This window comes from Callithrix jacchus, chromosome 14 (genome assembly GCF_049354715.1).
Source record: "Callithrix jacchus isolate 240 chromosome 14, calJac240_pri, whole genome shotgun sequence".
Lineage (NCBI taxonomy): Eukaryota > Metazoa > Chordata > Mammalia > Primates > Cebidae > Callithrix > Callithrix jacchus.
Genome location: NC_133515.1, coordinates 113,738,791 through 113,764,775, shown reverse-complemented (window position 1 = coordinate 113,764,775; position 25,985 = coordinate 113,738,791). Strand labels below are relative to the sequence as shown.

General features: G+C 45.1%; 1 protein-coding gene across 1 annotated transcript in view; it reads left to right on the top strand.

Annotated features, from left to right (window-relative positions):
- SNTG2 (syntrophin gamma 2) overlaps positions 1-25,985 on the top strand; it is a 351,728-nt gene that overhangs the window by 261,341 nt on the left and 64,402 nt on the right. Inside the window, exons 12-13 of the mRNA XM_054245265.2 lie at positions 4,258-4,374; positions 18,793-18,864. Coding sequence (XP_054101240.2) covers positions 4,258-4,374; positions 18,793-18,864 — 189 coding nt within the window. The remainder of the gene's footprint in view (positions 1-4,257; positions 4,375-18,792; positions 18,865-25,985) is intronic.

Genomic DNA, 25,985 nt, shown 5'->3' with positions numbered 1-25,985 from the left:
AGAACCTTCAAAAAATCAATAAATCGAAGAGCTATTATTTTGAAAAGATCAATAAAATAAATAGACCACTAGCTAGACTAATAAAAAGAAAAAGAGAGAAGAATAGACTACATGCAATAAAAATGATAAAGGGGGCCGGGCATGGTGGCTCACACCTGTAATCCCAGCACTTTGGGAGGCCAAGGCGGGCAGATCACAAGGTCAAGAGATTGAGACCATCCTGGCCAACATGATAAAACCCCCTCTCTACTGAAAAAAAAAATACAAAAATTAGCTGGGTGTGGTGATGCATGACTGTAGTCCCAGCTACTCGGGAGGCTGAGGCAGGAGAATCGCTTGAACCCGGGAGGCGGAGGTTGCAGTGAGTTGACATCACACCACTGTACTCCAGCCTGGTGCCTGGTGACAGAGTGAGACTCTGTCTCAAAAAAACAAACAAAAAAAAGATAAAGGGGGTGTCACCACCGATTCCACAGAAATACAAACTACCACAGAGATTATTACAAACAACTCTATGCACATAATCCAGTAAATCTAGAAGAAATAGATAAATTCCTGGGCACTTGCACTTTCCGAAGAATAAACCAGGAAGAAGTTGAATTCCTGAATAGACCAATAGCAAGGTCTGAAGTTGAAACAGCAATTAATAGCCTATCAACCAAAAAAGTTCAGGCCCAGACGGGTTCACAGCTTAATTCTACCAGGCGTACAAAGAGAAGCTTGCCAGTCAATACAAAAAGAGGGAATCCTTCTAACTCATTTTATGAGACCAACATCATCCTGATATCAAAACCTGGCAGAGATACAACTAAAAAAGAAAATTTCAGGCCAACATCCATGATGAACATCAATGCAAAAATCTTCAATAAAATACTGGCAAAGCAAATGCAACAGATGTCACAAAGCGTATCCATCACAATCAGGTAGGCTTCATCCCAGGGATGCTAGGCTGGTTCAACATACACAAATCTATAAATGTAATCCATCACATAAACAGAACCAAAGACAAAAACCACATGATCATCTCAACGGATGCAGAGAAGGCCTTCAACAAAATTCAACAGCCCTTTATGCAAAAAACTCTTAGTAAACTAGGTATCCATGGAACATATCTCAAAATAATAAAATCTATTTATGACAAACCCACAGCCAGTATCACACTGAAAACTGGAAGCATTCCCTTTGAAAACTGTCACTAGACAAGGGTGCCCTCTCTCACCACTCCTATTCAACGTAGTATTGGAAGTTCTAGCCAGAGCAATCAGGCAAGAAAAAGAAATAATGGGTATTCAGTTAGGAAAAGGGAAAGTCAGATTGTCTGTATTTGCAGATGACATGATTGTATATTTAGAAGACCCCATCATCTCAGCCCAAAATCTCCTTAAGATGATAAGCAACTTCAGCAAAGTCTCAGGAGACAAAACCAATGTGCAAAAATCACAAGCATTCCTACACATCAATAACGGACAAACAGAGAGCCGAATCAAGAGCAAACTCCCATTCACAATCGCTACAAAGAGAATAAAGTACCTAGGAATACAACTAATGAAGGATGTAAAGGACCCTTCAAGGAGAACTACAAACCACTGCTCAACGAAATCAGAGAGGACACAAACAGATGGAGAAACATTCCATGCTCATGGATACGAAGAATCAATTTTGTGAAAATGGCCATATGACCCAAAGTAATTTATTGATTCAATGCTATCCTCATCAAGCTACCAATGACCTTCACAGAACTGGAAAAAAAACTTCAAACTTCATATGGAACCAAAAAAGAGCCCACATAGCCAAGACAATCCTAAGCAAAAATAATAAAGCTAGAGGCATTATGCTACCTAGCTTCAAACTATACTACAAGGCTACAGTAATCAAAACAGCATGGTACTGGCACCAAAACAGAGATATAGACCAATGAATCAGAACAGAGGCCTCAGAAGCAACACCACATGTCTACAACCATCTGATCTTTGACAAACCTGACAAAAACAAACAATGAGGAAAAGATTCCCTGTTTAATAAATGGCGTTGGGAAAACTGGCTAGCCATGTGCAGAAAGCTGAAACTGGAACCCTTCTTAACACCTTACACAAAAATTAACTCCAGATGGATTAACGATTTAAACATAAGACCTAACACTATAAAAACCCTAGAAGAATACCTAGGAAATACCATTCAGGACATAGGCATAGATAAGGACTTCACGACTAAAACATTAAAAGCAATGGCAACAAAAGCCAAAATAGACAAATGAGATCTAATTAAACTTAAGAGCTTCTGCACAGCGAAAGAAACAATCATTAGAGTGAACTCACAACCAACAGAGTGGCAAAAAATTTTTGCAAGCTACCCATCTGACAATGGGCTAATATCCAGAATCTACAAAGAACTAAAATAAATTTACAAGAAAAAAAAAAAAGTCCCATCAAAAAGTGGATGAAAGATATGAACACTTTCCAAAAGAAGATATTTTATGTGGCCGACAAACATATGAAATAATGCTCATCATCACTGGTCATTAGAGAAATGCAAATCAAAACCCCATTGAGATACCATCTCATGCCAGTTAGAATGGCGATCATTAAAAAATCTGGAGACAACAGATGCTGGAGAGCATGTGGAGAAATTGGAACACTTTTACAGTGTTGGTGCGAGTGTAAATTAGTTCAACCATTGTGGAAGACAGTGGCACTGTTTACAATAGCAAAGACTTGGAGCCAACCCAAATGCCCATCAATGATAGACCGGACGAAGAAAATGTGGCACATATACACCATGGAATACTATGCAGCCATAAAAAAGGATGAGTTCATGTCCTTTGCAGGGACATGGGTTGAGCTGGAAACCATCATTCTCAGCAAACTGACACAGGAACAGAAAACCAAACACCATGTGTTCTCACTCATAAGTGGTTGTTGTACAATGAGAACACATAGACACAGGGAGGGGAGCATCACACACTGGGGCCAGCTCGGGGGTTGGGGGGCTAGGGAAGGGACAGCAGGGGGTGGGATATTTGGGAGGGTTAACATTAGAAGAAATACCTAATGTAGGTGACGGGGGATGGATGCAGCAAACCACCATGGCATGTGTGTACCAATGTAACAATCCTGCAAGGTCTGCACATGTACCCCAGAACTAAAGTAAAATAAAACTTAAAAATAGCTCACGGGTCAGTATCATTTGGTAAAGTGGTTGGGATCTTTGTGACAATTTATTTTTAAAAATTAATGTTGTTTTAAGTTTTTACTGTGTAAGCATATGTTAGCTGGTTTTCCTTTAAATAGCAGAATAAGGAAATGAAAAACTACACTGAGATCACTCCTACCACTTACTACAAAATATGTGTTACATTAAAATTTTAGGTAAGATGGGTTTTTCCTTCATATTGGTTTGAATTCATGCACTGAATTCTTAAATCACATTACTATTAAAATGTTTTCGAATCATATTCTGATTTTTATAGTTTGGATTTTATATCATACAGCTAAAAATACTAACTGCCTTTTGTAAGAATCAGTTATCATTATTTCAGTGTTGTTAAGAGGTTGAACCATAAAGAGTAACAATTATTTTTTTACATATGCCAACTTCTGTGTTCACTATAGGAATGAAAAATATAATTAGCTTTTTTACTACCTCATAGAAAAATCTGAAATACTAACTTCTAATAGAATATATTTCAGTACAGTCTTCTTAAAAGATACATGAAACCAACAACTCTAAGGCAGTGAGAAGTCCATTGGCTAAAACTGAAAGTGCTCATATGTAAAACCTGGCCCAATGCAAAACTGAATTTTTAACTCAAGATGTGATTCATTCCTATTGTGTGAACTTGATTTGGAAACTCGGACATCTCCACGCCCCTCCCACCTCCTGCTTCTGGGTGTGCTGACCTGATGGGAAGTCTCCACACCCCTCCCACCTCCTGATTCTGGGTGTGCTGACCTGATGGGAAGTCTCCATGCCCCTCCCACCTCCTGATTCTGGGTGTGCTGACCTGATGGGAAGTCTCCACGCCCCTCCCACCTCCTGATTCTGGGTGTGTTGACCTGATGGGAAGTCTCCACGCCCTTCCCACCTCCTGATTCTGGGTGTGTTGACCTGATGGGAAGTCTCCATGTCCCTTCCACCTCCTGATTCTGGGTGTGCTGACCTGTGGGGGGCCCGCCTTGCTCAAGGTGCTTAACTCCACTCCTGTGACAAAATGCCCTCATTAAGACTTGGTTTTTAATTTTCAAAGGTTTCCCTCTGCAGGTTGTGCATATGGGGTGGGTACATGAGAAACTCCATGGAGCTGACTCCTCTCAAACCTGCAGACCCAAGTTCCTGGCACTGAAGGGCCCATCCTTCTACGTGTTCAGCTCTCCTCCGGTAAGGATGCCTTTGACACTCTGCAGGGAGGGGGCCGCCGGGGGGCTTCTCCTGTCATCGAGGGAAAGCCATGCCTGGTGTTTGCAAAGGACAGAGGCAGAGGGCTTGGTCCTGGCATTAGCGGTTTCTACATGGTTGGAAAGGATTCTGCTTGTAGATTGCTTATTTCTTGCTCCAAATTTATAAATAATCCATTTCTTTCCTTTAGTTCAAATAGCCATTAAGATATTGTAGAGCTGATGCCCTCCTCAGATGCCAACTGCTTTGGAGTTCAGATGCAGAGGCTCAGCGTCTCAGAGGATCAGTTTTATGGTTGAAGAAGCCAAAAAACAAACAAAATACTACCCTTCGCTTTAGACGTTTCCAATTTCTAAATTTTTAATGCTTTCTCTGATGACTCCCAAGTTTTATTTTAAAAACAAGCAGGCTGCTTTAGTGGTGTCCATAGCCTACGTTTATGGCTGAGGGTTATAGTTCTGCAATTTCATCTTCCAGTTGCCACCGTACCATTCTCTCCAAACTGACCGAAAGTAACATAGAATGTCTAGAAGCTTATGGGTTTCAACAGCTTTGCTTTTGGGAGTCTGACCGTCAGAACTGCAAGCAAACCAAAAACCTGATAGTTTCAGGTACCTCCAAAGTTTGGACGCATGTCACATACAGTGTTGATGATGGGACTTTCTTCCACTAAAAATAAATGCAAAGATGAAACCAAGTTTCACCTCCAGACAAGACAGTAGAACCCTGCCTGTCTTCTCATTGATAAGGACGGCTTTCTAAGTAAGCGTTTTACTTGAGAATAATCTTAGATTTATGGACAAGCTGCATATTTGTGCAGTGAGCGCTGTCTGCCTCCACTCAGCTCCCCTGATGCACGTGACTCACGGCCACGGGGCATCGGGCAAACCAACCCTTGACAATGGTGCAGTGTCCAGACCCTACTCAGCAAACTCCGCCCTCCATCCAGACGTCACTTCCTCTACTAATGCACTTTTGCTGCCCCAGAGATATCACAGGCTGTCACAGATGACATGCGGTACCACATTGCCTGTAGTTTTAAAATAACACTTTGAGCTGAACCTTTGCATGAATACTGATTGAATTCTCCTCAAAACACATGTGATCATGTTCTTTAACATTTGCTGCTCATTTGCTCCGTATTTCCAAATTCAAGTCCCAGAGGCGAACATCTGATTGGCTGGGCTGATTTTGTTTTTGAGCAGAGCTGGGATAGTCATGCCAGCTGATCATAGAGGTGTCAGAGGACTCGGAGGAGGTGGCCTGGACCACTTACCCATGACGCTGGGGATGTAGGAAGGGCTGAGGGGTCGGAGGCCCTGCCGTGGACCCGCGTAACTCCAGGTGTTGCCAGCACAGCCTGTTTACCAGTGGCCTTCTATAGAACTCAGGGATTCTTCAAATCCTACTAGGCCGACCCGAATTCAGTAACCATTGACTAGCAAGGGTTTAAGACGGTTGTACGGGTTTCTCTGCCGTGTGTCTTCACAGAAGGTATGTCCTGCCTTGGGGTGTGAACTCGTCTCAGCAACGCCCGGCTGGTAAACTGACGGCAGCATCGCAGGTAAAGTGCCCCTGGAGCTGCTAACGTGCGTCAACGCCTTTGAGGTTACAGTGCACTTCTGCCCAGTCTGTAATTGGATTCTGGAGACAATTGAAAGGGCACACAGTATCAGAGCTCCACCTTGATGCATCGTAACTCTTGCATTGTGGAGACTATTGTCAGATAAAGAGATAAATAAAACCGGTGTTCTCATTTTAGCAACACACAGACCAGCCACCTTCCCTTGTTTTCTCTTCTCATTTGAGTCTTACTTTTACAAATGGAGGTCATATGTAAACAAATAGTACACAAATATGACTGAGGATCCCTTTTGATAATTTATTTAAAATCCTCTCTTAAGAGACCGTGGGTTGTATTAACTGTATTTGATGCCAGAATATTATTACAATGTACAGAAAGTCCAGAGTGCAGGGAGTGTATTCTCTCTGGTCTTCTTCCCCAGTGTGAATCACCAGCCCTCTCATTCTGGTGGGAACAGTGATTGGAGAGGCAAGGACAGATGTCACTAGCAGATTGTACCTTTAGCTAGGCTGACTCGAGCTAGAAACCCAGTTTCCCAGTCTCTGTTCTCATGTGGCTCTGTGAGTCTCACGTGGCTCTGTGAGTCTCTGTTCTTGTGTGGCTATGTGGCTCTGTGAGTGAGTCTCTGTTCTTGCGTGGTTCTGTGAGTCTCATGTGGCTCTGTGAGTCTCTTGTGGCTCTCTGAGTGAGTCTCTCATGTGGCTCTGTGGCTCTGTTAGTGAGTCTCTGTTCTCGCTTGGTTCTGTGAGTCTCATGTGGCTCTGTGAGTCTCGTGGGGCTCTGTGAGTCTCGCGTGGCTCTCTGAGTCTCACTTGGCTCTGTGAGTCTCGAGTGGCTCTGTGAGTCTCACGTGGCTCTGTGAGTCTCTGTTCTTGTGTGGCTATGTGGCTCTGTTAGTGAGTCTCTGTTCTCGCTTGGTTCTGTGAGTCTCATGTGGCTCTGTGAGTCTCGTGTGGCTCTGTGAGTCTCGAGTGGCTCTGTGAGTCTCACATGGTTCTGTGAGTCTCATGTGGCTCTGTGAGTCTCGAGTGGCTCTGTGAGTCTCACGTGGTTCTGTGAGTCTCATGTGGCTCTGTGAGTCTCGTGGGGCTCTGTGAGTCTCACGTGGCTCTGTGAGTCTCTTGTGGCTCTGTGAGTCTCGAGTGGCTCTGAGTGTTGCAGGTTGTCTCTGAGGTCATTGTTAAGTACTTACATGGCAGAACCTTCTGTGCAGACCTCATCTGGCCCACAGAGTCCGTGCTCTGTCTCAGCCACTTGGCTCTGCTGTGTTTTGTTATGGTTTCTTGGTCATTTAAACTATTTGAAAGCAACAAAAACTAACAGTCAAACCCTGTGTGCTTCATCTGGCAACATCTCCTTATGCATCCCAGATGCTGCAGCTCCACCCTCCGTAGCTCTCCCTGTCTCCCTGTCTCTGTCTCCATCTCTGTCTGTCTCCCTCTCTCTCTGCATCTGTCTCTGTTTTTGTCTCTCTGACTCCCTTTCTGTCTCTCCCTCTCTCTGTCTCTCTAGCTCTGTCTCTCCCTCTCTCTCTGTATCTCTCTGCATCTGTCTCTGTGTTTGTCTCTCTCTGACTCTGTGTCTCTCCCTCTCTCTGACTCTTTGTCTCTGTGTAGCCCCATATAGATTTACCATTAAGCTGCAATGTAAGGAAGCCAGATGTTGCTCTAAACTGTACGCATCCATCCACAATGGTCCATTGGCAGTTCAACTTCCCAGAGCTCTGAGATATAAAAATGTTATTACCCTCAGGTAAGCATACAATTTTGTAACTTAAGTTTTTAAGTGTAAATATACAGCTGTGAATTGCACCAATATAGACCGCACAGTCTGTGAAGCCCTTGAATCTAATAGTGCTTAGGAAGCATGTAGACACACATACATCACACATACCACACACACACCAAATGCACACACACCACACAATGCACACACCACACACACACACGTGCACATACCAGATGCACACACCACACATGCATACCACTTGTGCACACAGCACACACACCACACCCACACACACCACACATACACACCACGTGCACACACACCACACAACGCACACACCACACACACACCACATGTGCACATACCACATGTGCACACCACACATGTGCATACCACTCAGGCATACATCACACTCACCACATTCATGCACACCACATGCACACACCACTCGTGCACACCACACACACATATCACGTGCATACACACCACACAACGCACACACCACACACATACCACATGTGCACATACCACATGTGCACACCACACATGTGCATACCACTCAGGCATACATCACACTCACCACACTCATGCACACCACATGCACATACCACTCGTGCACACAGCACACACCACACCCACGCACACCACTTGCGCATATAGCACACACATGCAAACACAAACACGCAGACCATGCACACACGCGCAGACCCTGGTGTGCTGGTGGACTGTGTGTGGACATGAGAGGAGGGACTCTGGCTGTTGTTTGCTGAGATGGGAGCTGTGGGGTGAGTGCATTGGTGAGAGCTGCGTCTTTATAAGTTGGAAATGTTTAAAAATATCTAAAGGGAGGTTTTTGAGTAGAGTTGGATCCACCTGTCATGAGTTCAGGGACGAGACCTGGGTGTCCATGTAAAGTTTGGAGAAGCCCAGTGCGCAGAGAGCACCCAAAGTCCACCTAACTGGACCCTTGATGATCCACAAGGAAGAAGCCGCTCGTTTCTTCTGGATCTGGATAATTTGTGTCTTTTTCAGTGGACAACAGAAGGTGCAGGTTTCTATGAATATTCAACCCAAACGTTTGACTGAATGGACTTGTTTTATCTGCATACTCTCTAACGACTTCACAGGGTTTATAAATTTATGGTGATCTCCAACTGTCATTACTAAATGCCACCTGTAAAATGAGAATAAAGGACCATAAATGCCTACCGAGGATTGTAGGGAGATTAACGAAGGATGATTTCTGTGGAGGTTTTCTCTTTTGATAAAACACTGGAAATGCGGCTTGGCTTCCGTGTACCTGGGAGCTGCCCGCGCCGGGCTCCTGCTGCCTGCACTGCGTCCAGCATCGCCTCTGACGTAGAGAAGGTGCTGCCCGACTGCGGGCTGAGTAATCCGTAAAGTACGCACTGGAGCCCGTGGATGCTGGGTGGTGGGCTCCGTGTTTTGCAGAGGGCATCAAATCCTCTCTAAAGAGACCATCAAGGAGAAATCAGCCCTTCGTATTTGTACTCCAGCCTGGGCGACAAGAGCAAAACTTCTCTTCAAAAAAAAAAAAAAAAAACTCTAAAAGCAATGACTCTAACAGACAAAATTGTCTATTAATATTCAGCAACTTCTCATCGTAAAATCAACACACGCAATATGGTGAATGAATTCACATCTAAATATTTATAATTTATTAACATTTTTTCTGGCCTGACATTTTATATCCTGGCACTGATGGCAATTTGCCAATAGCAGTCTTACTTTGCCCAAATCTAAACCTTTTGCTAAGATTTTAATATCGATATTTTAAGTTTATTTTATCCTGACATGATGAAACATGAGTTTTTGGATGAGAGTTGCTCATTGCTCACATAATGTCTCAGCGCTGGTTCACCAGAACCTCACCCCAGAGTTCTGCACATGCAGGGGTGTGAGCCACAGGAGAAGCACCCAGGGCCATGACTCTCAGAGCTCTAACAGGAAGCTGGGCACCCACCCACCCTCCTTCCCACAGAAGGTGAGACTCCCTCTTACTGAGGCCAACCAGTCCTCTCTCCGGAGAGGTCTCTGCCCCATCACACTTTGGAATGTAAACCAAAGGCTTCTGGGGCGATCCGGGTGAAATGTCCCTGAATGATTCACTGTTGCTGGCTCCCACACCATCGCCCTTCACTCCGGTGCCAGTAAGCTTTGCTCAGAAAGCCCTCACGATGCAATGATGTAGACATATTCACAGAGCCTTGATTCTCAGCAGTCTACATCAGAAAATGTCGGTGAATTTTACAAGGCCCCAAAGATGATCATGACAACTTGGGAAAAACTAAAAGATAAAGTTCTTCTTTAAACGATGGCTTTTGGGCTGGTTGAAGATGCGGAAGAGGAAGAATATTGAAGGAGGAGAGAGAAAAGAAGATGTGTTAGTCCACGCTTACGTTGCTGTAAAGAAATGCCCAATACTGGGCATTTCATAAAGAAAAGAGGTTTGCTTGGCCCACAGCGCCACAGGCTGCCCAGGAACTGTGTCTAGGGAGGCTTCAGGAAACTTACAATCGTGGCAGAAGGCAAAGGGGAAGTAGGCACATCTCACATGGCCAGAGAAAGGGGAGGGGAGGGAGGGGGAAGATGTCACCCACTTTTAAACAGTCAGATCTCTTGAGAACTCTATTACAAGAACATCAGCAAAAGGCAAATCCACCCCTGTGATCTGGTCACCTCCCACCAGGCTCCATCTCCAACACTGAGGATTATAATTTGACATGAGATTTGAGCAGGGACACAGACCAAAGCATATCAGAAGGGAAACGGGATGGAAGAATGGAAAGGAGGAATGGGGGTGTGGATGGAGCAGGTCCATGTTTCACAGCTCAGTTGCTCTGCTGAGGAGGGCCCAGCCCACCCTGGGGGGTCCTAGCCTCTGTCTTTCCCATGCCCCAGGAGATGCTGGAAGAGCTGGGATTAAAGCCAGGACTCTCAACTCCTTCTCACACAACCTCCCCTCCTTCGTTACCCAGAGTATTTATTTCTGATTTGTACGCTGGAATCCAAAAGATGTTTCCATTGTTTCTGTTTTCAAACATCATTAAAGTGTGTTAAAATAACTTGTAAAATCAATTTTACAGAATTGTATGGCATTAACATATCAACGATGTAGCAACTGCCTATGTATATGTAAGAAATATTAGCAGCAATTTTAAGAATATCAATTAGGTGTATTCTATCATTAAAAGTATTTCTTAGAAAAATAATTCAGGCCAGGTGCGGTGGCTCACGCCTGTAACCCCAGCACTTTGGGAGGCCGAGGCTGGTGGATCACGAGGTCAAGAGATCGAGACCATCCTGGTCAACATGGTGAAACCCCGTCTCTACTAAAGATACAAAAAATTAGCTGGGCGTGGTGGCGCATGCCTGTAATCCCAGCTACTCAGGAGGCTGAGGCAGGAGAATTGCCTGAACCCAGGAGGCAGAGGTTGCAGTGAGCTGAGATCGTGCCATTGCACTCCAGCCTGGGTGAAAAGAGCGAAACTCCGTCTCAAAAAAAAAAAAAAGAAAAGAAAAGAAAAATAATTCAAATGAAGATTTGTAGATGTAGCAAACTATAATGTTCTGGGGCCACGTTTTCATTGCTCTACAATAATATTCAAATGCACCTAGATACGGCACCTTGTAATCTACAATTTCGGCTCTGTTTCAAGCCAGATGTGGTCAGATACTTAGAAAATTGTCAATGGTCATTATTTGGAAAAATGTAGTGATGATACACAGTTACAAGACCGCCCACCTTGTCGACCATCTCACAAAGCTTGGTTCTCTCTCTTGTTCTGTGCTGGTCTGGAGGAATCCAGGAATCAGCCTCGTGTTTCCTTGCTGGGGTTTTGAGTCACTGCTCTGGGGAAGAAGCGTGATGATAGGGCCAGCGGAACTCTCTCCCAACATGCAAAACCATTCTTCAGAGAAAATCAGCTGATAAAGTGCCTCGGAGTGGCTCGCACTGCATGGACCTCTTAAGGGTTTCGCCTCTTTTAACGTGAGAGGTGCAGTCTTGGAAAATCATGTAAAATCAGCCATGGTGACTGCAGTAGGGAGCCATGGATTTCCGGAGGCATGGCATGGAGTCAGTCGTCTACAAGTAAGGAATTTGTATGATGAACGGCGAGGCTTCTGCTTTGCACTTCACAATGCCTGCTTCCCCCCACTTTCAGTCTTCCTTGCCTTTTAAAAGCTGTCAGGCTTCTTATCCTCAGGCGGTTTTCCCTGAAGGCCATCACATCAGAGTCCCCTCGTGAAACAGCAATAACACCGGTGTGCGTTGTAATCACCTGGGAATTCTTCCTGAAAACACAGGCTCCGATGTGGCAGGTCTGGTGCAGATGTGAGACTTGACCTCACTAACAGGGACCCAGAGACTGGCCATGCGTACTTTTGGGAGTCAGATTGATTCATCAGCAGTAAATTTCTTTAAAATAAAAAGTCAGGATCTCTGAGCCTCACTCCAGACTTGCTAAATCTGATTCGCTCAGATGGGGCACAGGAATCTGCATTGGCAGGTGATGCCTGGCCACACTCAGGCATGGCACAAACATGCCAGGAATGCCAGCTTCAGATCAGCACTTCAGGATTTCAGTATCGCCACTGCGTCATGGACTGCGCACACCTCCAATTTATAACTTCACATTAATCTTCTTGTGTGTGTGTGTGTGTGTGTAAAAAGCTATATATGTAACTATATGTATTAATACACATACGTATGTATAGCCACACACTGCTTTGGGACAGGTATACATTCTGGAAAATGCATAGTTGGGCAATTTTGTCATTGTGCAAACATCATAGGGTATACTTACAGAAACCTAGATGACCTGTATGTTTCTATTTATGTGTATTTTCATATAGAAAGCCAAATGTTCCAGCCCCGTTACTGATGATGAGTCTCCTCCTGTAGTCGATCTGCGAGGCCAGTACCAAGTTCCGTCGATGGGTTTCTGTCTATGCTCCATTAGAACCCGTGAGGTCACTGCAGCCTATGCAGTCCCTTGTTGACAAAAGTGTCATGAGGTGGTGCATGACTGTACACACACCTGTGCGCGCACACACACAGTCCATTGATGACAGAAGTATGATGTGGTGCATGACTATACACACACTTGTGCGCACACACACACAGTCCATTGATGACGGAAGTATGAGGTGGTGCGTGACTGTACACACACCTGTGCACACAAACACAGTCCATTGATGACGGAAGTATGAGGTGGTGCGTGACTGTACACACACCTGTGCACACACACACACACAGTCCATTGATGACGGAAGTATGAGGTGGTGCATGACTGTATACACACCTGTGCACACACACACACAGTCCATTGACGGAAGTATGATGTGGTGCATGACTGTACACACACCTGTGCACACACACACAGTCCATTGATGACGGAAGTATGATGTGGTGCATGACTGTACACACACCTGTGCGCACACACACACACAGTCCATTGACGGAAGTATGAGGTGGTGCGTGACTGTAAACACACCTGTGCGCACACACACACACAGTCCATTGACAGAAGTATGAGGTGGTACATGACTGTACACACACCTGTGCACACACACACACACAGTCCATTGATGACGGAAGTATGAGGTGGTGCGTGACTGTACACACACCTGTGCACACACACACACAGTCCATTGATGACGGAAGTATGATGTGGTGCATGACTGTACACACACTTGTGCACACACACACACACACAGTCCATTGATGACGGAAGTATGATGTGGTGCATGACTGTACACACACCTGTGCGCACACACACACACAGTCCATTGATGACGGAAGTATGAGGTGGTGCATGACTGTACACACACCTGTGCGCACACACACACACAGTCCATTGACAGAAGTATGAGGTGGTGCATGACTGTACACACACCTGTGCGCACACACACACACACACACAGTCCATTGATGACAGAAGTATGATGTGGTGCATGACTGTACACACACTTGTGCGCACACACACACAGTCCATTGATGACGGAAGTATGATGTGGTGCATGACTGTACACACACCTGTGCACACACACACAGTCCATTGACGGAAGTATGAGGTGGTGCATGACTGTACACACACCTGTGCACACACACACACAGTCCATTGATGACGGAAGTATGAGGTGGTGCGTGACTGTACACACACCTGTGCGCACACACACACACAGTCCATTGACGGAAGTACGAGGTGGTGCATGACTGTACACACACCTGTGCGCACACACACAGTCCATTGATGACGGAAGTACGAGGTGGTGCATGACTGTACACACACCTGTGCGCACACACACAGTCCATTGATGACGGAAGTATGATGTGGTACATGACTGTACACACACCTGTGCACACACACACACACAGTCCATTGATGACGGAAGTATGAGGTGGTGCATGACTGTACACACACCTGTGCACACACACACACACAGTCCATTGATGACAGAAGTATGAGGTGGTACATGACTGTACACACACCTGTGCGCACACACACACACAGTCCATCGATGACGGAAGTATGATGTGGTGCATGACTGTACACACACCTGTGCGCACACACACACACAGTCCATTGATGACAGAAGTATGAGGTGGTACATGACTGTACACACACCTGTGCGCACACACACACACAGTCCATTGATGACGGAAGTATGATGTGGTGCATGACTGTACACACACCTGTGCACACACACACAGTCCATTGACGGAAGTATGAGGTGGTGCATGACTGTACACACACCTGTGCACCAACACACACAGTCCATTGATGACGGAAGTATGAGGTGGTGCGTGACTGTACACACACCTGTGCGCACACACACACACAGTCCATTGATGGAAGTACGAGGTGGTGCATGACTGTACACACACCTGTGCGCACACACACAGTCCATTGATGACGGAAGTATGAGGTGGTGCGTGACTGTACACACACCTGTGCACACACACACACGGTTGACAAAAGTGTCATGATGTGCATGACTACACACACCTGTGCATGCACACACACACACACACACACAGAGTCCATTGTTGACAAAAGTGTGATGTGGTGCATGACTGTACACACACCTGTGCACACACACACACAGTCCATTGTTGACAAAAGTGTGATGTGGTGCATGACTGTACACACACCTGCGCACACACACACGGTTGACAAAAGTGTCATGATGTGCATGACTACACACACCTGTGCATGCATGCACACATACACACAGTCCATTGATGATGGAAGTGTCATGTGGTACAGAAAGGATCACTAACATGAAGGCACCGCGACTGTGTGTCATGGTGGGAGCCCACAGCAGGACTTGGGAGGCAGGAAGGAGTCCTGCAGGGACTGTCAGGGAAGTCCTCGGAGCTGGGACTGAGCTGAGCCCTTAAGAAGCCATGAGATTCAGGTAAATGAAGAGAAAGACCTGATTCTTTTTTTCGTTTTTAATGAACAAACTTGTGTTTTGGATGATTTTAGATTTATGGGAAACTGAGTGGAAGGTGGGGAGTAGCCTGTGCCCTTCACCACCCCCCACTTCCCTGTTCCTAACTCCTGCAATCTTGTGGTGCATTGTCACAGCCGGGAGCCAGTGTGGATACATCCACACTCATCAAGTCCACGTGGCTCAAGGGAGCTTCCCACAGCTCTCAGAGTGGCAGCATTTCCTTCAGGTCCACAATAGCAGTGGTTCCATCCGAAGGCTGAGCACCTTCTGACCTGTGTCTCCAATCGAGGCACGTTCTCTTCCCTGACTCAGTCATGGTGGTGAAGACAGTGAGAATTCTGGCCTGAAGTGTGTGCAGACTGACTGCACCTCGCCTCCCTGGGCTAGGGGCACAGTTATAGCTCCGGGAGCAGGGAAGGGATCCCCAGGGGGAGACAGCCACTGGCAGGAGGAAGAAAAGAGTAGAAGGAAGGCGGGACTACAGCAAAACCAGCAGACGCCACAGGGACGAACAGGCGGTTAGTAAACAGATGATGCATACAGCGGAAGGTGGAAGAGACTGGACCTGCCTCTGCAGACCACAAAGAGCACTGCCTCCTGCAAGCCTTGTCTTAGGACAGGACTCCAGTCCCTGCTGCTCTGCCACATACTGATGACAGACTAGTAAGCATTCAGTGTGACATAATACGGTGACCGTGTGTGTGTGTGTGCAGGTGTGTGTACAGTCATGCACCACATCACACTTTTGTCAACAATGGACTGTGTGTGTGTGTGCACAGGTGTGTGTACAGTCACGCACCACCTCATACTTCCGTCATCAATGGACTGTGTGTGTGTGTGCGCACAGGTGTGTGTACAGTCATGCACCACCTCATGACACTTTCGTCAACAAGGGACTGTGACAGTGGGGAAAACAGCGCAATCCATGATACCCATCACAGAGGTAAAGCTGACGAAAACCAAAACCCCACACGGAAATTCTACGCAGTACTAATAGTTGTATTTTTGAATAACATTCAGTGGCATGGGATGATGCTGACATTACAAATTACGTTTTGAAAAGTATAAAACCATGAATATGTATAAGGTATATTTACAGCAACATGGAACTGTTAAAAGGAAGAAGTCACAGCCGGGCGCGGTGGCTCATGCCTGTAATCCCAGCACTTTGGGAGGCTGAGGCGGGTGGATCATGAGGTCAAGAGATCGAGACCATCCTGGTCAACATGGTGAAACCCCGACTCTACTAAAAATGCAAAAAAAAATTAGCTGGGCACGGTGGCACGTGCCTGTAATCCCAGCTACTCAGGAGGCTGAGGCAGGAGAATTGCCTGAACCCAGGAGGTGGAGGTTGCGGTGAGCCGAGATTGCGCCATTGCACTCCAGCCTGGGTAACAAGAGCGAAACTCCATCTCAAAAAAAAAAAGGAAAAAGTCTCTGAATAGGGTGTTTAGTGGGTAGATGTCTGAATAGGGTGTTTAGTGAGTAGGTGTCTCTGAATAGGGTGTTTAGTGGGTAGATTTCTCTGAATAGGGTGTTTAGTGGGAAGGTGTCTCTGAGTAGGATGTTTAGTGGGTAGATGTCTCTGAGTAGGGTGTGTAGTGGGAAGGTGTCTCTGAATAGGGTGTGTAGTGGGAAGGTGTCTCTGAATAGGGTGTTTAGTGGGAAGGTGTCTCTGAATAGGGTGTTTAGTGGGAAGGTGTCTCTGAATACGGTGTTTAGTGAGTAGGTGTCTCTAATTAGGGTGTTTAGTGGGAAGGTGTCTCTGAATAGGGTGTTTAGTGGGAAGGTGTCTCTGAATACGGTGTTTAGTGGGAAGGTGTCTCTGAATAGGGTGTTTAGTGGGAAGGTGTCTCTGAATACGGTGTTTAGTGAGTAGGTGTCTCTAATTAGGGTGTTTAGTGGGAAGGTGTCTCTGAATAGGGTGTTTAGTGGGAAGGTGTCTCTGAATAGGGTGTTTAGTGGGAAGGTGTCTCTGAATACGGTGTTTAGTGAGTAGGTGTCTCTAATTAGGGTGTTTAGTGGGAAGGTGTCTCTGAATAGGGTGTTTAGTGGGAAGGTGTCTCTGAATAGGGTGTGTAGTGGGAAGGTGTCTCTGAATAGGGTGTTTAGTGGGAAGGTGTCTCTGAATACGGTGTTTAGTGAGTAGGTGTCTCTAATTAGGGTGTTTAGTGGGAAGGTGTCTCTGAATAGGGTGTTTAGTGGGTAGATTTCTCTGAATAGGGTGTTTGGTGGGTTTCTTTTTGCCTTTATAGTGATAGTTTCCGAATAAGCAGCATTGTTGTAACTGGGAGGTTGAAAATGGTAGCTCCATCATCATGTATTTTTCCAGTAATCAAATGAGCACCTGAGCTCTGACCCAAGCTAGTTCCGTAAAACACTGGCCATGGTGGGAACGGGAGGAGTGGAGAGGCAGAGGCAGGTGCAGTGTTTAGGAATCAGCCGGCAGGTCTGCGGAATTCAGGGTGATGTTTTACCTCAGGCCTCCGTGAGTGTGGCTCCCGGCTCTCCAGAGAAAGGGTGCTGCAGTCTTTGGCTTTTTAACTCTCAAGCACCTGAAACTGTCTGTAGCAAATTCAAGATGTCACTCTTTCGCTTGAATACTAGATCCAAAAGTGAGTATTCTAAGTGGCCATTCTCACTTTCAAACTGTTCCCTTTACTTACCATTTTATTGCTTAAATCACAGTAGCAACGAGTTGACTCTCAGGTAATTAAATATTAAGTGGAAAGCTATTTGTGTGATTTTTCACATTTCAGTTGTGATGACTTTAAAAATGTCTTCAGAACTTTGGTTTGAGGATTACCGAAAGGTACCAGTTAATTAAAGACAAGATAATTTAAATAGTTCAAGGACACAGTTTAGTGCACTTTTGATTATTTTTACTGGCTGAAGGAATAGGTGCAGAATCAGCAATGAAAACATCAAATTTGTTACACTGTTGAATGTTTTAGATTTTTCTGCATGAAATATTTTAACTTAGAGGTTATATATATGAGCTTGAATTGTAAACTGTACAGCTCAGTCAAAAGAGATTATTGTGGTCATTATTACTGTTTAATTGTGAACTACAACCGGTCAGATCAATGAAAAGTGTATTCGATTAAGTTGGTTAGTACATTTTTCATTCGTTTCTAAAATAGAACCCATTTACTTCTAAAAAGCAAAAGACTGTCTACGTGGTATTTTGTGTCTATTTTTATACTCCAGCAAAATTCACTTTCACATGCATTAAATGTTACCTAAAATTAATCCCTAATTTAACCTAGAAGGAATCCAACATGATTTTCTAAGGTAAGCGCATTTGTGTGTGATAGATAAGGTATCACAGATATCTACATAATCTAAGATACGATGGAAGGAAACAGACATTCTCCTGTCGATAGTGGATCTATTATATTTGCCACAAAGTGACAGAGATGAGGATGTGGTGACTCATCAAAAGTCACAGCAGGACGCAGAGTTCAGTGCTGCCCATTATACTCATGGGGTTAGGATCTAATTGAGGTGGAAACACACGCAGTGACACTATTGTAAATTTTCAGATTTTTCAGCTGAAAGTAGCATGCTGCTTTTCATGGGACATCTTCTGTTTCTTTCAGGTGAGCACATTCGACTGGGTACGAGCAGAAAGGACCTATTACCTCTGTGAGGTGCTGTTTAAAGTTCACAAGGTGGGTATCTTTCACGCTGTGGATACTTACATCCAAATAAGATACCCCTTGGGCTTGTAGGATGAGAGAATTGTGGTTCCGCATGGTCCATTGAAATCGTAAAATCTGAAACAGTAAAATAATGTGGCGACCTGGACCCATCCCCCGTCCTCCCGGCACCTGGATTCTAGCTGCCATTCTGTCGTTCACTAAGGCAGGTGAAAGGATGCTGGGGGTGTCTGTGTGTATGTGGCATGTGGTGTTTGTTTGTGTTTTGAGATGTTGACTGACAATAATTTATTCCAGGAATGTTAGTTTTTGTTGCTGCTGCTACTGTTGAAATCATTTTCAACAAACCACATACAGATTTTCCCCAGGGTCTGGCCAGTTTCCTGGTGGTGGTACCTAGGGTAGGTAGGGACTGGGCCTCACTCCAGGGCATACCCCTTACTGGCGGTGCTGCCCAGAGCCTGGAGGTGCCACATGGCCCCGGCCCAGGCCCCAGCCCACGTGACCCCAGAGGGATCTCCACAGCAAGGCGATGACATGCTCGCTCACCATGTCTGGGTGCCACGTGTCCTGGCACCACCGTGTCCTGGCATGTGCGTGACTCAGTGCATCATGTAAACAAACCGCCTGTGTCTTTTCCATGCAGGTACACAAAACAAAGACAAATGGTCTATTAAGTGAAAGTTTAAAATACACACTTCTTAGTCTGAGAATTTGACCTTAAAGAGTTATCAGTCAGAAGTTAGACGTTGTGGAAAAAGATTCGTCTTTCCAAGTTTGGTTTGTTTTCTTGAATTGAAAATGCCCTCAAAAATAATTTTATCTGTAGTTGCTTTATTTGAAATTTAATGCAGGGCTAGCCGATGGCCTTTGATGGAAACGTGTGCAAGGGAAATACATTCCCATAACAATATTTTCAAGTGATACATTGATTTCCCATTTTTGAAACATTTATTTGGGCAACATTTTTCTGCACTCTTCCTATTTTTGTTGAATACGGTAATGAAGGAGATGAAGGAAAAGGCCGGGTGTGTTTGAATTAAGGCTCCTAATTACAGGTTGTAATAAACAATACAAAAAATGAAGTCATTGATCAGAAAGTGAACATTTCTGTGCTAGGCATATTCATTAAAAAATGGAAGAAAATAGAATAAGGTATTCACTGTGGTTTTCTCTCAGTGATGGGTCTTCTAGCTGTTGTTGCTTTCATTTTGAAAAGTATTCTGTTTTCTAAATTATCTGTAGCAGGACTGCATTATTTTCAGAATGGTAGAAAGGAAGCATTATGTTAACTTCAGCCTCTTGGTATTAGGTGATATGCATGCCATTTCATTCCTCACAGTTCCGCAGAGGAATTCGTAGAAGGATTCTCGGCCTTTTCCTTCCTTTGTGTGGGCTCCTCCTCAGCACATTTTTGCTTCCTCCCCCTCTTGTTTCAGAGGATTCTCCTTCCGCGCACCTGAGACATTCTTTAAGCACTGGGGTGTCTTTGAGAGATTGTTGTATCTTATACGTGTGGTTCATTGCTAAGCTATGGAGCCACCTCATTTTCCCAGGAAGACTGTAAAAAAAATGTTAATCAGTAAATATTCTGTGATGTGTTTATGAAATCACGAAATTAGCCAGTAGAATGGCTATGGCAAAGGTATTGAACGAAAAATGGGGTAAATAATAATAATAAATCTATAACATTCAATGTTTTCAAAAAGATTAAATTCTGTGAGTGAAATGTCCTATCTGGAAGTTTTAAAATAGTGCTTACAAAATTGTATTGCCTGCTTTTATACACGTTTAATTGCTGTTTATCATTGAGCATACATAAATTTAAAGGTAAATGCATTCAGTTCATTTTCAAAAACGTAAATAGATATGTGAGTGTCATAAGAACTAGCACTTTTTCATATAGATTCTTTAAATATCCATAATTACCATTTCAAAGTATAGTCATTAACATTGAGACCTGAAATCAAATTCTGAAAGTTGTGATTTTGCTTTTTCTCTGATACTTTCTCGTCTCTAAAAGTTACTTTCCCCAGCTCTTAAAATTATGTGTTCTGTATTTCAACACCCATCATAAAACAGATGAGAAATTGTGTCAATCAGCCTTGATTGCGGTCGTGAGCGAAATGACCAACAGCCTCAGTTCAGCATGGCAGAAAAGCACCGTGCACCCTCAGAGCATCCGGAGTGACATGCACGGGTGGGTCCTCGCAACTGAAGATACTGCCTTAGGGTTTTCAGGGGAGGTCCCTGTTTCCGTGTTTCCTGGGGGATCTTGGTAATGAGCACTGTCCTTATTGTCCACTTCCCTCGTTGCCTCGCTAAGCGCGTAGCGGTGTCCCTGAGTTAATTCTCTCCGCACCTCAGGAGAATTCTGTTTTGTACCTGAGAACTCAGAAGCAGCAAGTGCACGAGGACCTTCCAGAAGCCAAGCAGAGGCCAGGATGCGCCCAGACCCACTTGGCTTCCAAGCTCAGCACGAATCCTGCTTATTCTACGTGCTAGAAGTGGTGGTGTTCTGGGAGTCCGTCGCGGGTGGACATTAAGAGTTCTCGAACGTGTTCTAGGCGTCTCCGGCGTAGTCCTGTTTGGATAATGACAACACTGAGAGGCAGAATTCCTAAATGATTTTCCTAAAGCCGTGTCAGGACATGACTCGAGTTAAAGGTGAAGAAGGCAAGAAGACCTTATTCAAGTATATTATGACGGGGGGAGGGAGATCAAACGCAGCTCTACTGAAACCGAGGGTGAGAGGGTTTCTGCGAGTTGGGCTGGGAAGGAGATTGGGGCCATCAGTGTCTGTTAATCGGCCTCCTGAAAAGAAGCAGAGCTGCTCCCATCTTCATGACAGAAGGTGGTTTCCCAGCTTAGAGCCAGGCACCCACCAAGGCTGCGCCCCAGCCTTCCATGGGGACAGGAGATGGTGCCATCTTCCCAGTGACCACATTTTGAAGGGCCGGCTCCCAGCTCCTTGAGAAAGACGGTCCTGGCTTGTATAGCCAGCAAGACACTTCTAGAAAGATTTAGATCTCAAGTGGCAGAGAAAGAGCATACAATAATACATTTCTAAAGCAAATACTCTAAGGATATGGAGTTCAAGGTCCCAGAGACAGGAAGAAGCCCGACCAAGGCTGAGTCCAGATGAGGTGACCGGAAGGCCGGGCCGGCCACTCACCGACTTGATAGAAGCCGCTGACCTTGAGCTCCGGTGCTCAGGTTTCCAGGTGCTTCAGCTCCCTGCAGTGCACAGGGGCCAAGCCAGTGTCTTTAAAGGAGCTACGGAAATACCTGGGGAAATGAGCTGCACAGGAATCAATTTTACTTACAAAGAACTTAGGACACATTCTTTGTGAGGCTAAACAGTGGGAAAACAGTCCGTCCCTTGATGAAGCAGTCTTACTCCTCAGAACTGACCCTAAGTGACTTGTTCAGAGGAATCAAAGAGCTACATGCATGAAAATGTTTAGGGACATTCCTTAAATTAATGATATTTGAAGAATAATCAAAAGACCATTAAACAATATTTAGAATCTTACAACATATTTTAAATATTATATTAAAAATATACACAATTATATGTGCAAATTCACATTGCCTGAGACTGTTATTATTGTCCTATTAATGTAACTTTATGAAGGTCATATTAATAATCACTGACATATTTGTAAAAATCAGATGACAAAACAGTAAGAAATTTCTCTTTTAAATTCCCTTTATTATTACTATAATTGTTTCATAATAAGTATTAATAGAAAAACATGTAATTTTAAAATACAGCCTTTTTGTTTGTTTTTTCAGGAAAGGGAACATAATAAGATGATGTCCTGCAGTCCTAGGTGGGGGCGGCTTTCGTCAGTACTGGGGGCGGCTGGAAATGCTTTCTGGGTATTGCCATAGCTGACCTTGCCAGGGCCAGGGTGCTGCAAAGCAGCCATCAGATCTGCATGTATGGCGTGGCTCAGCATTGCCTTAGAATGATATTTTTTTTTTTTTTTTTGAGACGGAGTTTCGCTCGTTACCCAGGCTGGAGTGCAATGGCGCGATCTCGGCTCACCACAACCTCCGCCTCCTGGGTTCAGGCAATTCTCCTGCCTCAGCCTCCTGAGTAGCTGGGATTACAGGCATGCGCTACCACACCCAGCTAATTTTTTGTATTTTTAGTAGAGACGGGGTTTCTGCATGTTGACCAGGATGGTCTCCATCTCTTGACCTTGTGATTCACCTACCTCGGCCTCCCAAAGTGCTGGGATTACAGGCTTGAGCCACCACGCCCAGCCAGGATGATATTTTTAATGGCAAGAGGTAGTGACCTAATGTGAATCCACTATGTGAGGACTGCATGGCAGCTGTTCTGTCATGTGAAGTTGGGACAGCATTTTTATCATGATTCCATTTGATAGCTCAAAAATGGACTCTGAGAGAAGTGAATTGCTCAAAGTCAAGTAGCTCATACTGGGCAAAGAAGGAACTCAGATCTTCTCTGTCTGATTCCAAAATGTGGCTTTCTTCTGTTATAATACACAGCTGCCCCAATATAGCAAGTGACCAGAGAGAAAACACAGTTGGCCCTTGGACGACGGGCTGAGCTGCCTGGGTTCACTTATATGCCAATTGTTCTGCCTAAGTATGTTGGAAAATTTTTTGAAAATAATTTAATGATTTTAAAAACCCCTAAGACAAACTGCATAGCTTAGAAATATCAAAATATTAAGAAAAAGAGATGTCATGAATTCATATAACATGTAGATACTAGTCTATTTCATCATTCACTCCTGTCAAATATAAATAATTCTATTTGGCACCATCTGCAGTGGAGAGAAATGTAGATAGAGGTAAAGACGCAGCATTAAATCTTTGGCCCGCACGTCACTGTAGCACGTGGTGTCCTGTGATGATAATTTTTTAGCCACCTCTCGCTGCTGTTGCAGTGAGCTCAGGTGTAGGGGTTCTGAGTTGAAGCGAGTTCTCTCTCCTGTAAACCGCAGACCATGGTGACAAGTGATCTCTCCAGTGCTCTGTGTACCTTCCCTCCATTGTGATGAGTCCGGGAACATAAACTTGAATAAGACCCCGGGACCCGCGCTAAGTGCCACGGGGGATTTGCCAGTGCTCCTGGGAAGCAGGGACGTCGCAGCAGCACCAATGTACACCACATTCATGTACACACCTCTTTCCACCTGTACACACACATTCACATGCACACACATGTACAGAAGCCGAACCACTTCTGTACATCACGGATGGAGGTCTGCAGATGCGGCTGCCACCACCTCAGACCATTCATCTTATAAACAGTGTAAACTTAGCGTGTCAACAAATGCAGTGCAGTGTCACGCATATGCCTTCTCTACCCTGTGACTTTCTCAATAGCATTCTCTATGCTGTAGCTTAGTTGCTTAATTCATTTATTTATTTAGAGATAGGACCTTGCTATGTCATCCAGGCTGGTCTCAAACTCCTGGGCTCAAGCGATGCCCTGCCTCAGCCTCCCAATTAGTTGTGATTACAGGTATAAGCCACCGTACCTGGCTACACTTACTTTATTCTAAGAATGTGGTATATTATATGTATAACATACAGAACGTGTGTCAATTGACTGTGTTATTAGTAGAGCTTCTGATCAACAAGTCTACTAGTAGTGATGTTTTAGGGGAGTCAGAAGTTATGCATGAATCTTCAGCGGTGTGAGGGTTGGTGTCCCCAACCCCTGGGTTGTTCAAGGCCCAGCTCTAACGAGCCATTCAACAGGGGGATGTGCATTGCCCACTTAAATATCGTCCGAAAGTTTTTCTTTGTCAGTTTTGACATTTAAGTTCAGTGAATAAAGAGATACTGTCTGCACCACAAGGTCAGTGGTAAATATGTTGTTTTGGTTTGTGACGTGTAACCCTGTAGGTTCCGTGTATCCCAGCTGAGGGAGAGGATCCAGAGGCCTCCGGATTTGAAGTGCAGTTTCTGGACTCAAGGCTCACTTAGGGTTAGCAATGTATGCACCCCACACCCATTCACATACACACACATCATGTGCACACACATTTCCACATGTACACATTCACGTGCACACAAACATACACACACATTCATGTGCACACCTATTACCACCTGTACACTCCCATTCACATGCACACCCATTCACGTACACACACATTCACATGCACACACATTCACATACATACACATCATGTGCACACACATTTCCACGTGTACACATTCACGTGCACACAAACATACACACACATTCGTGTGCACACCTATTTCCACCTGTACACTCCCATTCACATGCACACCCATTCACGTACACACACATTCACATGCACACACATTCACATACATACACATCATGTGCACACACATTTCCACGTGTACACATTCACGTGCACACAAACATACACACCCATTCATGTACACACACATTCACATGCACACACATGCACATGCACACACATGCACATGCACACCCGTTCATGGGCACGCACATTTCCATGTACACACACACATTCTCATGTGCACAAACACACGCACATGTTCACACGTGCACACACCACAAGGCATTTGGTGCCTGGATGATGCACAGGGGTGAATGTGCAGTGCTCTCTGTGACCAGGGGCATACTGCAGAGCCATCTGAGAGGTCAGGAGAGTCAGGGCAACCCCCGGAGAGGCCAGGAGGCCACCCGAGGTACCTCAGTCAAAGCTTTACCTCAAACCTGTGCCTGGAGTGCATATGTCAGCATATTTCAAGTGAAACAATTTGGCCAGCTTCTGAGTTCATGTGGATTTTGGGACTGGACCTTGAGCGTAAATGTGAGTGGGGAGTGTCCAGCTTGGCTGGTCGCCGTAAGTAGAGATACCTCAGGATCATGATGGGAAGACCCAGCAGGTAGGCGGCTCCCCTTCCTTTCTGCTGCCATATGCAGGGCTGTGGGTGAACATCACATTCTCGTTCAGGACACTGGAAGCCCCAGCCCAGGAGTCTCCCCTCATTTCCCTTCGTTGGGGAGAGACTGGTCAGCAAAATTGATGTTGGGGCCCAGTGTCCCAGGAGGGTGTCTGGGGTGGGGGGCTCTTCAGGGTGGGTCTGTGGGACCAGTAAATGGGTGAGCTGAGAACTGAAGTGGGACAGAGAAAGAGAAA